Source organism: Propithecus coquereli, unplaced genomic scaffold (assembly GCF_000956105.1).
Source record: "Propithecus coquereli isolate 6110/MARCELLA unplaced genomic scaffold, Pcoq_1.0 Scaffold676, whole genome shotgun sequence".
Classification (NCBI taxonomy): domain Eukaryota; kingdom Metazoa; phylum Chordata; class Mammalia; order Primates; family Indriidae; genus Propithecus; species Propithecus coquereli.
In genome coordinates this window covers 176,374-190,256 of record NW_012152796.1, presented here as the reverse complement: position 1 = coordinate 190,256, position 13,883 = coordinate 176,374, and the positions used below count along the sequence as shown (strand labels likewise).

The window sequence follows — 13,883 nt, the reverse complement described above, 5'->3', positions numbered from 1 at the left end:
CCCCTGCCCAGGGTGGGCTCCTCAGCTCCTGGGAGCCGTGCTCCTCGCCTCTCTGCTGAGCTAACTCCTCCTCTCTGTGCATCTGGGCCTGAGTCTCTCTTCCCTGCCCCACGAGCCCACGCCCTGCCACCGGGCACTCTGGTGGCACTTCCACCTGACATTGTGAGCTGACCCCCATTGCCATCTTCCATCTATTTCAGGGGTTATTTCATTTCCGTCTGCCTCCCCACCAGACTTCGAGCTTCCTGAGGGCAAGAGCTGTGTCTGCCTTTAATCACCACTGTACCCCAGCCTGCAGCCCGGAGCCTGGGATAGGGTAGAAGCTCAGTAATGCTTGCTGAATGAACGAGCGCTCAAATCTGTACTGAGCACCTGCGTGTGGGTCTCAGGGGCTGTGCACTGGGGGAGGGGGTGAGGTTGGAGGGTGTGCTTTGCTGGGTGTGTGTGGGATCACACAGCGTGGGGGTTTGTGCACCTGAACGTGTGTGGGTGTGAGTAAGTGTGAACGTGCAGGAACGGCAGTTGTGATTCAGTGTTGCTGCGACCCCCTGACCCGCAGGCCTCACAGCGGGTGGCCAAGATGATGTCCTACGGAGAGAGGCTGGGGAGCCCAGCTGTCTCCCCACTCCCAGTCCACAGGGGGCACGTGATGCGAGGGGCCGCCTTTGCCTACGTGCCCAGCCCGCCGGGTGAGTGCCATTCCCACGCACTGGACCTGCTTGCCCACGGTTGCCCACACCCTGGGTGGCACTGCTGTCTGTCATAGAAGGCACAGTGAGGCCCCTTCCCCAGACCCTGGAGCCTCTGGGCCTCCTGACCAGCCTCCCTCCCCAGTCCTGCACAGGGTCCCAGGAACCTCTGCCTATGCCTTCCCCAGCCTGGGCCCCGTGGCCCTCACCGAGCACAGCTGCTCCTGTGGGGAGGCCTCGGAGCGCCACGGCCCGCTGCCCGCCAAGCTGGCCCTGGAGGAGGAGCAGAAGCCAGGTGGGCCTGGGTGGCGGGCAGCAGGGGCACTGGCAATCCCTGCCCCAGGCTCCCGCCCGCTGTGCTCACGGCTGGCCCGCCTCCAGAGCCGGGGCTGATCCCGAAGCTGTGCAGGGCTGGCACCACACTGCTCAAGGTGCCACTGATGCTCGCCTTCCTCTACCTCTTCGTCTGCTCCCTGGATGTGCTCAGCTCGGCCTTCCAGCTGGCTGGAGGTAGGGCTAGGTGGAGGGGACCTGGGAGGGGCTCCTGAGGGGCCTTGGACAACACCGGCTCGTGCCCCCCAGGGAAGGTGGCTGGCGACATCTTCAAGGACAATGCCATCCTGTCCAACCCGGTGGCGGGGCTGGTGGTGGGGATCCTGGTGACAGTGCTTGTGCAGAGCTCCAGCACCTCTACGTCCATCGTTGTCAGCATGGTCTCCTCTGGCTGTGAGTGGACCCGCCAGGGCTGGGGAAAGGGCCTTGGTGGGTGCGGCTGGGTAGCACTGGTGGCATCGGAGGTAGGAGTGGGGACGCGGGCTGAGGGCAAAGGGCAGGCCTCCATCTTCCCACTCTGTGCCCTGAAGCATGGCCAAGAGTCTGAGCAGGAGGGGCGCCCCGGGAGCTGGAAGGGCGGCAAGTGGGGAGCACAGCCCCAGGAAGGCTTGCCCGTGTGTGGCCACTCAGTCGCACCTGTGTCAGTCAGGGAACTGAGCCAGAGAAGCCACGCCTGTAGGATACACATGTGATTTATTGCAAGGAACCGGTGTACCCGACTGTGGAGCTGGCTGGGCAGGGCTGGAACCCGGAGGCCAGGCCATCTGGAAAGGCAGGCTGGAGTCGATGCTGCTGTCCACAGGTGGAATTTCTTCTTCCTCAGGGAAGCCTCAGTTCTTTTCTTTTCTTTTTTTTTTGGAGACAGAGTCTCACTCTGTTGCCAGAGCTAGAGTGCCGTGGCGTCATCCTAGCTCACAGCAACCTCCAACTTCTGGGCTCAAGCGATCCTTCTGCCTCAGCCTCCCGAGTAGCTGGGACTACAGGCATGTGCCACCATGCCCGAGATCGGAAGTCTATATATTTTTAGTTGTCCAGCTAATTTCTTTCTATTTTTTTAGTAGAGATGGGGTCTCGCTCTTGCTCAGGCTGCTCTCGAACGCCTGACCTCCAGTGATCCTCCCCTCTTGGCCTCCCCGAGTGCTAGGATTACAGGCGTGAGCCACCACGCCCGGCCAATTCTTTTCTTTTCTAACCTACCTTTGACCAGAACAGAGGGAAGCTTCGATTTTGCTCAGGAGGCTTTCATCCTATTGGACGAGGCCCACTCAGGTTACTGAGGATAATCTCCTTTACTTGAAGCCCACTGATTGTGGATGTGGGTCACCATAGCCTAGCCAGGTTGACACCTAAAACTAACCCTCACACGTGAGCGCATGTGTGCACACAAGCACAGGTCTGTATTTGCACATAGAACATGAGCCCTCATAACGCGCGCCACACATGCGCATGGACATATTCACATATGCACACCACGGGCAGTGCGAGCACACCTAGTCACATGTGTGCGTGTGCACGCAAGCGCCCAGCACGTGCCCACAGGAACCTGAGACACCAGGCCAGCAGCGTCAGCAGCACAGCAGGAACGGCCACTGGAGGCTGGACATGGGTAGTGGGCCTGGCAGGAGCTGTTGTGGGGCAGGACCTGGGTGGCCTCCACCCAAGTTAGTTAAGAGTCCCCCTCTTCTACCAGTGCTGGAGGTGAGCTCTGCCATCCCCATCATCATGGGCTCCAACATCGGCACCTCTGTCACCAACACCATTGTGGCCCTGATGCAGGCAGGGGACAGAACTGACTTCCGGCGGTGAGGGGGCTCAGGGGTGGGGGCTGTGCTTGGGGGAGGGCAGCCTGGATGCCAGCAGCCCAGCGCGACTGCAACCTGGCTCTGGCCTGCCGTGCCACGTGGCTTCCCTGCCCAGGGCCTTCGCGGGGGCCACGGTGCACGACTGCTTTAACTGGCTGTCAGTTCTGGTACTGCTGCCCCTGGAGGCTACTACCGGCTACCTGCACCACGTCACTGGACTCGTGGTGGCCTCCTTCAACATCCGTGGCGGGCGTGATGCTCCTGACCTGCTCAAAATCATCACGGAGCCCTTCACAAAGCTCATCATCCAGGTGGCAGCAGGGTCTGGTGGGGGCGGGTGGGTAGTAAGGTCCCCACCCTCCCTCACTCCCCCACCCACATCCTGCTCACAGCTGGACAAGTCTGTGATCACCAGCATTGCCACTGGGGATGAGTCCCTGAGGAACCACAGTCTCATCCGGATCTGGTGCCACCCAGACACCATGGAGGTGAGTCCCAGGCCTGGCCCCAGGTAAGAGGACTCCCTCTTCAGACTGTGGGTTTCATGGTCTGTTCAAAATGCTCCAGATAGACCTTGGAGACCATTTAGCCAGGAGAGGGCAGGTACATGACTCTTTTACCGCAATGCAGTGCTTAGCCCTCCCAACCGCACACACTGCTTTAGGCAGACATCACCAGTCAATTAGAGTTGGCCTGTAATTGATCCGGGTAGCCAGTGGTTCTCAAAACGCAGTCTGGGACCAACAGCATCAATACCTCCTAGGAACCTATTAGACTGCAACACGTCTCTAGGTGTGCCCCACGGTCAGGTTTCACAGGTAGGGACACAAGCTCAGAGGGGCTAAAAATCTTGCCAGAGCTTGTCTTCTGTGTCAGGGCCTGAGTGCCCCAGGGGGGTTAGTGACTCAGCTCTGCCATGGTTTAGGGCCCAGGTAATGTGGGGAGGGGGCAGAAAGAGAGTGCTATAAGGATACCCAGGAAGGCAGGATGAATAGGAAGGGACAGGTGGGCTACTTGGAGAACTCCTCGGGGACCCAGCAGCCACTCATGCTGGCATGGGGGCTCCTTTTCCTGGAGACTGCCTCAAGTGGGAGTCTTGCCCTCTGCACTGCTTCTGCTCCTTCTGACGCCTGGAAGATCTGTCTGGATCGGTTGGACGCTCGTGGAACAGCATTTATGCCAAGCTGGTGAGGAAGCAGGCAATTAGCACACTTTCTTACTCAGCCATAAACAGGAAAATGCTTCATCAAAACCATAATCAGCCATATTCACTTCCGCTTATGATCACATATGAGATGTAACTGCATTCAGAGCAGGACACGAGGGAATCCAAAGCCCACAGCAGGAGCGCAAGCCCTCCCCGCCCCACTGTTCCTCGACGTTACTGGATTTTATCCTGGTGAGAACAGAAAACACTCGTTCAGCTCTCCCTGCGATGCTCCTTCGCATCTGAAGCGGCTCCAGCTCAGCCCTCTGAGGACTGGAGGCAGCCTGACATCAAAAAGCCCCTGCAGGCAGCTTTCATGCTGGCTTTGTGACCTCTCTAATACATCAGCTGCCTTCTCCTCTGTGAGCTCTCTGAATCCCCACAAGCCTCTCTACTTCACAGCAAAATCTGAGAGAGAAACCACACACTCTGATCTTCGCAGAAAACAAGCCATGGGATAGGAGATCCGTTCCTCCCTTCCTCTGAGGCCCCCGCTGTCCACCTGCTGCAGCCTCGGGCAGGTCCCAGCTTGCAGCACACACCTCCTCACCTAACATCACCCTCTCCCCGTGCTGGCAAGGTGGACACGAGGGTCCCATCTTACACCAGAGGGCACCGGGGTTCGGTCAGGTGGAGAAACCTACCCCAGTTTGCCTTTCTCCACGCTGCAGCTGCCACGTGCCTGAGCACTGGTTCCTCCTCCCTTCTACCAGGAAACCTCTTCCCGACAGCAGTGGCAGAGTTGGATTTCCTTGGATTGGAGAGTAGCTGCGGGGTGGGATCCGAGCTCCCTGCTCCCACCCTTTCCCTGGGACCGTCCCCCATGGGCATGTGACTTGTGCAGCAGTGGATGTGCTTGCTCTTGCAATGTGTGCCGGTGGGTCCTTCTCCACTCAAGGCTCAAGTCTGTCCTTCGGCCATGGAGTCTCCCTGTGTTCTCTTCCAACCGGTTCTCGTCTCTAGCTTTCACCACGCTGGACCTGACTCTCCAGACCGGTCTCCAGGGAACCTGTGGCACGAAGGAGAGACTGAGAGTCTGAGGCTCTCCACACGGGGAGAGGAAAACCAGAGGCGGTTTTAGTGTTCAAACTCTTCTTGACACTCCCAGGGCTTGATACCGGCCTGGGAATTACCTTCTTATGCGGTCACACTGTGGATTTTCAACCATACCTGCCTAGTTTAAGCAAGAATATTTTGAGGACTTGCAACCTCAGAAGTCGGGATGATCCCGTCCCCACTTTACAGATGAGGAAACTGAGCCCTGATCAGGGAGGGGCAGTGGATTCCTTGGGTCCATGTAATTGAGGTGGGACGCAAATCCTGGTGGAATCCTGCCTCTCCATCTCGCTGCCTCTCCCAGACACCAGTCCGCATCCCACCATCTATGTCTACTTCCCCTTCTGTCCATCAGGCCTGGATGCCATCAGGTGACCACAGCCACCAGGATCCCCTCCCTGGGTGGTGGGCGGTGTTGCTCTCAGGAGGAGTTCTCCTCTTCACCAACAGATGGCGCTGCTGGCACAGTCCTCTCCCTCTGCTTCCAGAACAAAGGCCCTAGCTCACCTTCCTCTGGAGGGGAAACTACCCACCAGGCCCACATTCTGAGCTGAATCCCTCACCTCCTTCAGCTCCCAGAAGTGCCTCCTTAATTTGGGGTGTCCCTGCAGGCACTTAAATCCCAACTCTCTCCTCCAACATGCTTCCAGCTGGCCCTGGGAAAAGGTGGACGGCATTATGGACTTCATGCTTCATGAGGCCCAGAGAGGTTGTGTTGGTCCCGTGTCGCCCAGCTGGAAATGGCTCAGCTCGGGTGTGCCCAGGGCTGTCCGGGGTCCATTCATTCTGTTCTTCCCAGAGACACCACCCCCTGCCACATCCCCTCCCACTCCTCCGCCCCAGCCCAGGCCCAGGCAGAGATGGGCATGTCCTGGGAATATGCCCCCAGAGCCTGGGCCTCTGGCTCTTCTATCCAGGCTGCAGTGTCCACCTTCTCCTTCTGCCCTATAAGAAAGCTCCAGGGCCTGCTCCCTCTCCTCAGTTCCCTCCCTCTGCCTGGCTTTGCAGTCGACCCCTCTCTGCCCCTCTTGCTGCCTCTACGCTCCTCTCCTGTGCTTTAGGGTCTCTGGCTGCCCCCTGTGCACTCAGCCAGGGTCACACGACCCCAGACAGGAAGGTCAAGGTTCCAAAACCCCCGAGGTCTTAGCCTGAAGTCTTGCCCTGCCCGACTCTGCCTGCCCTAAGCTGGGGCCCCAGCAAAGTTCCTCATTCTCCTCCGGCCTCCCCCGGGTCCCCCAGGTGCCTCCCCCAGGAGAGCCCTGGGCCCAGGCCAGGGTAGCTCAATGGGCACAGGTTTGCCAGGCCCCCATTCATCTCGGGGTTATCTGCTTCCCAGGGCTCCAGGCCGGGTCCCCTGGGAAGGTCCACCGAGCTCCGCCCCAGCAAGGCCATCTGAGGAGCCATTGGACCTGACCTAGAAAGTCAAGCACACACACACACAGCCTTCCCACCATGTGATCCTGAACCGGCCCAGGGAGACGGAGGGTCTGTTCTTTATGTGAAGACACAGTTTACTGAGGCTTGTCATGGGCAAGCCCTGCGGCAAGCACTTTACCCACATTTTCTCCTGCAACCTTTACAGCGTTCTTTTACTATCCTGCTTCAGAGGCGGCATGGCTTACCCAGGGTAGTTGGTATAAGAAGCAGGATTTGAACTCAGATCTGCCTAATAGCAAACACCTGGCTCTCTCTTATCGGCATGGTAGTTATCATTGCTTTTCCCACTTGGTTTTCTGATCTGGGCCCATCAGAGGCTATCTTTTTCTGGCTTGTTGGCCTGCAGTTCAGGCCCAGGCTCGCTGGGGCCCCAAGGTGCTGAGGGTGAACTGGGAACACAGACAGGCACGTTGCCCACTCGAGAGGGCACATGCTGCTAAAATAAACCCTGATGTTAAAACCAGATGCCACAAATAGTTCTTACCTCTATCATGCATTTTTAAAATGATGCACGATTTAAAACAAAACCTAAAGGAGCTACAAACACTGAAGTGCCAACACCCACCTGAGCCCCACCCTCAGCACTGGAAGAGGTCAGAGGGCTCTGGGATGTGGAGCTCTCTGGGGAAGTGGGAGTGGGACCAGGGCCCAGATCAGCTCCCAGGAGAGGCAGGATGCGGTGAACTGGGAGTAGCAGTAGTTCCTGCACTTTGCTGGGGGGTCTGGCAGGGTCTGGCAGCCCTTGCCGAGTGAACGGGGGTCCTGGGAGTCCCTGCTCCTTTCTGAGGCTCAATCCCTCCTCCGTGCTATGGGCTTCTCCCGCCTAAGCCCGGCCCACTTTCTCCTGTCACTGCTGGGTGGTTGCTCAGGTGCTGGGAGGATGGTAAGGGGCCCTGGATTACATTTTTTAAAAATAACTACCCTTTAACCCAACAAGGCCACAATTTCGTGGTCTACAGGCCAGATGGGACACTTCTGCTGGCCTTCACTGAATTGCACAGCATGTCTCAGAGTAGTTGCCAACTTTTACAGATTGGGACATTTTATCTAAAACTTCGCAGTTGTGGTTTCTCTCATAGGATTGGGCGATTTGGCCGTGCTGGGCTGTGTGCCTGGATAGTGACAGTGGCTGGGAGCTGAGTAGCTGCTGCCCCGTGTGCCCAGCACACACTCTCCCCACCTCTTCCTTAGGGGACTTGCCAAGCCCTGTGGCCCTCTGAATGGTAGGGTCTCCCTGGGGAGCCCCCCTACTCCACTGATAGTAGGGAGGAGAAGGGGGTGAGGGCCAGCCCTCATCCCCACCCCTACCTGATCCCCTCTGGGTGAGGAACGGAGCAAGAGGAGGATGAAGCTTGGGCTAATAGTGCCGTAGGCGAGAGGACGGGGCTAGGACACTGGGGAAGGGGTGGCAAGGAAGGGACCAGTCATAAAAGATGGGGAAGAGAGTTTTCAAAGATGACCTAGGTCAGCAGCGACCAATGCCACCGAGGGGGAGGAAAATGAAGATAAGAAGCTATTGGATGTGGCCCTGGGGAGAGCCAGGTCAGGGTATGCAGAGGGCCTACCACGGCCTGTCCACAGCCACAGAGCCGGGAGGCCCATCTCCATCTCTGCCACCCCTCCCTTAACCCACTTCAGCCCCAGCCCAAGGCTCCATTTCCCTAAATTAACTGAGTCACCTTCCTCTTAATGTAGGCTCCCACCTCCATGTCTAGGGCAGAAGCCAACACCAGCCAGACCCGTGGCAATGCCACCATGGAGAAATGTAAGTGCTGCAACATGGGAGGTGTCCTGCCTGGCAGGGGCAGAGCCTGGTGGCAGCAGGGCCAACCCCACCCAGCCACTGCCACGTCCGGCCCCAGGAAGGATGGCTGTCAAGCAGCCCAGCTCCTGGGCTTGGGTCAGGCACTGGTGTTGAGGCTGGAGGAGGCTGAGCCTGGGCCTGGGAGCCAGGTGCAGGGGCAGCCCTCAGCAGCTGATGCCACCCCCTGCAGGCAACCACATCTTCGTGGACACGGGGCTGCCTGACCTGGCCGTGGGGCTCATCCTGCTGGCTGGCTCCCTGGTGCTCCTGTGCACCTGCCTCATCCTCCTCGTCAAGATGCTCAACTCCCTGCTCAAGGGCCCGGTGGCCAAGGTCATCCAGAAGGTTATCAACACCGGTGAGTTGCGCACAGTGGCTGGGCAGGCACAGGACTGGGCAGGGCCCCAGAATGGGCCCTTCCAGATCCCGCTATGTCCTGCCACTGCCTTGATGTGGCCTCAGTTTCCCCTTGTGAACAAAGAAGGTGATTTCTGAGGCCCCTGCGGTGCTGGCAGCTGGAGACCTGTGGCTGCCTCTGGCTGTGGCTGCACCGTAGCAGGTGGAGCCGCTCAGAGGCCGTTATTTGATTTAGTCAACAAGTTGTCATTAAGTCCTTGCTGTGTGCCAAGTGCCAGGGAGGCACACAGAGGCCATGAAAATTGAGGTGGATCCTGCTCTCAGGGGGGCTCATGGCCCAGCAGGGGGAGCAACAAAAACAAACGCATGCGGGGAATAATTCAGAGGAAGAGAGGCAATTGCCAAGGGGACAGCAGAAACTGGCAACGCGGTAGAGTATGGACGAGGCTGCTTTTGATGGGCGGCAGAGGCCTCTCTGACGAGGTGGTGTTTGAATAGAGACCTGAGGAGGAGGAGTTGAGATGTGGACGAAGGGCATTCTGGGTGGCGGGAGCAGCAAGGGGACGGGGGTGCAGCAGGGCATGGGGCTCCAGGCTCTGCTCAGAGCCTGACTTTATTGAGGGTCATGCAGAAGCTCGGAGGGCTTGGGGCAGGGGGGCGACACCATCTGCTTTCCATCTGAAACTTCGTTTTGAGCTTTTGGGACACTGCCAGGCACCGGGACAGGCCCCCTGACAAATGCGGGAATAGGGGCATCCACGGACTGGGGAAGTTCAGAGAAGGGAAAAACAAAGTCTTCGTGAGGGCTGGGGGCCAGGGAGGGCTTTCGGGTGACAGCCACGCTGAGCCTGGGAATGAGTACGTAGATGCCGAGTAGGATACCCTAGGCAGAGGGAGTGGCCAGAGCAAAGGCCAGTAGCCTGATGGGACCAGCGACAGAGGCCTTTCGTCCAAGGTCGAAGAGGGCAGCAGAAGGAAGCCACTGCGGTTGAGCAGGGGGCTGATGAGGTCCTGGTAGGGAACTGCATCTAAGGGTCCCCTCCCCAAGGAGGCCTGCTCTCCCAGCACCCCCACTGACCCAGGCCTGCGGGGACGGGGTTTCCTTGCAGACTTCCCTGCCCCCTTCACCTGGGTCACGGGCTACTTTGCCATGGTGGTGGGTGCTGGCATGACCTTCATTGTCCAGAGCAGCTCTGTGTTCACCTCGGCCATCACCCCACTCATTGGTGAGTGCCGATGCTGCGCGGAGGCAGGCGGGGGTGGGTTGGGGCAAAGCTGGCAGGGAAGGGGCTAAAGGAGGTAGCCAGGGAGGCCCACATCCTGTCCCTATGTCCCCCAGGCCTGGGCGTGATCAGCATCGAGCGGGCCTACCCCCTCACACTGGGCTCCAACATTGGCACCACCACCACCGCCATCCTGGCTGCACTGGCCAGCCCCAGGGAGAAGCTGTCCAGCTCGTTCCAGGTGCGTCCGGGAGAGCAGCCCTGCCTGACGCAGGAAGGGGCTGGGACTGGCATGTGGGGTCTGATCAAGGGGGTGACATGTAACTAATATTTTTGGACTGTCTACTGAGGGCAACCCACCATGCTCTATGGAAACCATCGTGGGCAAAGTAGACCTGATACCAGCCTCAAGGCCTTAGCGTCCAATAGGGAGACGGTGCTCACACACTCGTAAACACAGCGAGTTGGATGCGCACCACTCGGAAGGGAAGCTTAAGAGGGGTCTGGAGCAGTCCAAGGACCAAGGATGAGTGGAGTGGGTCGGGGCAGACAGCAAAATGGAGTTGTTCTAGGAGCTAAGGAGGAGCTGACAGGCCAGGGCACTGGCCAAGCGTGAGTCCAGAGCTGCTGAGCGGAACCTGGTAGCAGTCTTCAGCTGTGGCCACTCCTGAGAGAGGAGTCCATGGGGAAACGTGGAGAGCTCAGGGCAGTAGTTATTTACCAACTGGTCCAGAAGTATTTCAATATTTTAATAACTAGCACGGCCACCCCAGGGTGATCTGGGAGCAAACCAGCCCCAACTGGCAACTTTCCTGCTGCGCAGACCAGGTTGGGCCGCCAGCACCCATCCCTGCTGGCCTGACTCAGTGGCTCGAGGCCCATGCCCACCTCAGCCCCTCCGCCCCCTCCCCTGCAGATTGCCCTCTGCCACTTCTTCTTCAACATCTCGGGCATCCTTCTATGGTACCCAGTGCCCTGCACGCGCCTGCCCATCCGCATGGCCAAGGCGCTGGGCAAACGCACTGCCAAGTACCGCTGGTTTGCTGTCCTCTACCTCCTCGTGTGCTTCCTGCTGCTGCCCTCACTGGTGTTTGGCATCTCCATGGCCGGCTGGCAGGCCATGGTAGGTGTGGGCGCACCCTTCGGGGCCCTGCTGGCCTTCGTGGTGCTTGTCAGTATCCTGCAGAGTCGGAGTCCCGGGCGCCTGCCCAAGTGGCTGCAGACATGGGACTTCCTGCCCCGCTGGATGCACTCCCTGCAGCCCCTGGACCGCCTCATCACCCGTGCCACCTTGTGCTATGCCAGGCCCGAGCCCCGCTCACCCTCGCTGCCCGCCAGGGTCTTCCTGGAGGAGCTGCCCCCTGCCACGCCCTCCCCCCACCTCGCACTGCCTGCTCACCACAATGCCACCCACCTCTAGGTCCAGATCGCTGCCTGGGGCAGGGAAGGGTCTGCCCACGGAGCCCAGGACAAAAGGGCAGAGGGGGGTGAGTGTGCATGTGTCTGTGCCACCCTGGGTGCCAGTCTGACCGTATGCAGGTCCACAAAGGTCTGGGCATGCATGCATGGGCACGTTCAGGGGTGAATCTTTGTGTCTATGTGTCCATGTACAGAAGCTGGTATTTGTGTACACGTATGTGCCAGCTTATGTGTGTACAAATACACTGATGGGAGGCTGTGTGCAGGGTGCAGTTATCTGGGTAGGATTCTGGGTCCCTTGCACGTGTGTGTGGAGGCCTGTGCTGTGTCCTTGTGTACACACGACTACGATGGGCAGGAGTAGGGGTGGGTCTGAGTGTGTGGCTGTGCAGCTGTGTGCTTGTGCACAGACATAGGTGCCTGAGTCACCCTCCCTGCCACCTTCCTTTCTCCACGACACCTCCTCACTGTCACCCAGGCCTTCAGCACCACCACAACGGCCCCTTTCCAATACTGCCTGATGGGGAAAAAAAGGAATTAAACTCTCCTCATGTATTTGGAAGTCTTTTTGCTCTCCATCTATGGGGAAAGGCAAGAGCAAGGCTTGGGGGTCAGCAGCACCGCCGCCCCTCAAAGACCTGCTGCAGCAGCAGCCCCTGCTGGCCAGACACACTCTGGAGAAGCCAGCCCTGCAACCTCACCCCAAAAGTCTACCTGGCCCTGCCTTAGTGAGCCCAGCCACAATTCAAACTCCCCGGAAGCCCTTCCTAGGCAAGTGGCCGCCCCTACTGAGGAGGACTCTCTGCACTGCCACCCCAACCCCCACCAGGCTGGGCCTCCTTTGGTCTCCCTCTGCCGTCACCCACCTCAGCCACACACTCACTCCCCCTTGCTGGGATAAAATCAGGGATCTGGGATGAGTGACGGGTGGGGTTTGTTAGGGTCACTGGGGGCGGGGACAGGGAGGTTGGAGGTGAGCAAGAGAGGCCGTGCCCTGGGCCCCACGACATAGGGGGCACAGACAAAACACCCTCCCTCCCATGTTTGCCCTCTATCTTTGGCAGTAAGCCAGGACTCACTGAAGCCCACCCAAGCTTTTCAATGCCTCCTCATTGGGCAACCTGGAGCTGAGGCCTGCAGAGTGAGGGTCAAGCGTAGGGATGCCAAAGTTCCACCCTCCAGTCTAGGGGGTCCTCTGGGACCTTTGGGCCCCAAGGAGGCAGGAAGGCAAAGGCAGGCAGTGGGGCCCCAGACCCGGCTGTGACCATCTTGGACACCTGCCCTCTCAGTGGGCCCTCCTTTGAGGTATGTCTGGGGAGTTGCAGGGGCCTGGGAGCCCCAGAGCTATTCTCCAAGCTACCAGCCCCATCCTGTCACCCACTCACACCCCTTGCTAGTGCCTCCCCCGCCGAGTGGAGAGGGGTAAGGAATACACCGGACTCCAGCCTGACTCCCTGGCCCCACAGGCCCTGGCTGGTGTGCGTCTGGAGAGGGGCTGGCAGGATGGGGAGGCGTTGGCAAGATAGGGAGGGGGCTCTCTTTACTGTTTGTCCTGCCCAAACGTGTAATTTCCGTGAGAAAGGATGCTAAGGCCTGAGGGAGTTTGAGCAGGCCCCACCCTTGGGCTCTCCCTCGGCTGCAGAGTCCCTAGGAGCCTGGGAAGGCGCCAAGCAGCAGCAAGCCCGCCAGAGGCCTATGCCAGGCGTCTGTGGACAGCAGGGCTGGGTGTAGGCCACAGGAGTCTGCGCAGCCTCTGTCCTCATAATCCCACCCCACCATGTAACCCTTCTGCAAAGACCTTCCCATAAACCGGTTTCCTTATTTACAACTGCCCACGCGAAACCGGCGGATGAGCCAGCCACGTCCAAGTCACAGTTTATTCCCGCCACCTCCGCCGTCCTGCTGCGCCGCTAGGCGCCCTGCGTGCGCAGCCCGCGGATCAGCTCGTGAACCGTCTTGTTGAGGATGCCGCCGTGCACGCCGCGGCGGCCCATGAGCACGAGGAGCGCGCGCGGCGAGAGGCCCACGCAGACCGCGCGCCCGTCCAGCCCCTTCGTGCGCGCGTCTAGCACACCGTCGCCGTCGGCCAGCAGGTAGTCTCGGATGACGCAGCAGCGGCGGCCCGCCAGGCTCAGGCCCGCCTGCAGGAAGGTGCGCCTGTCGGGCCCCGTGAGCACGCCCACCTCCTGCGGCGAGATGGCCGCCAGCAGGCCCCCGGGCCGCGAGGCCCACACGCAGCGATTGTCCGCGTGGCCCACAATGGCCACGTCGTCGATTCGCTGATCCCGCAGCACCGCGCTAATGTAGCCTTTCCAGTCGCCCATTCCGCTCAGGGTGCGCCCCTCGGCCTGGCGCTGTGAAGGGGTGTCCCACAGTCCCGCGCTGGCAGTGCCTGCCGCGCTACGACGTGTGCGAGGGCGGAGCTGCGACGTGACACGCGACGACACAGAGAGCTGCGTAAACTGGGGAACGTGCGGGCGTTCGCAGTTTATGCCTGGAGAAGTTCTAAAGTTAGCCCATAGGAGAGAATCGCGTACGATTCGAAATGATCCTCGG

General features: G+C 59.6%; 2 protein-coding genes across 2 annotated transcripts; one reads left to right on the top strand and one right to left on the bottom strand.

The window, feature by feature from the left end:
• The first annotated feature begins 540 nt into the window (after positions 1–540).
• Positions 541–11,635, top strand: SLC34A1 (solute carrier family 34 (type II sodium/phosphate cotransporter), member 1). The gene is made up of 12 exons (XM_012660701.1): positions 541–689; positions 835–984; positions 1,071–1,199; positions 1,272–1,415; positions 2,713–2,824; positions 2,940–3,135; positions 3,217–3,312; positions 8,220–8,289; positions 8,519–8,686; positions 9,795–9,911; positions 10,025–10,149; positions 10,825–11,635. The coding sequence occupies exons 1-12, from the start codon at positions 581–583 to the stop codon at positions 11,326–11,328; spliced, it is 1,920 nt and encodes a 639-aa protein (XP_012516155.1). The 5' UTR covers positions 541–580; the 3' UTR covers positions 11,329–11,635.
• A 1,553-nt stretch (positions 11,636–13,188) lies between these two features.
• PFN3 (profilin 3) lies at positions 13,189–13,883 on the bottom strand. The gene has a single exon (XM_012660702.1). It carries the CDS (start codon positions 13,649–13,651, stop codon positions 13,238–13,240), a length of 414 nt encoding a protein of 137 aa, XP_012516156.1. The 5' UTR covers positions 13,652–13,883; the 3' UTR covers positions 13,189–13,237.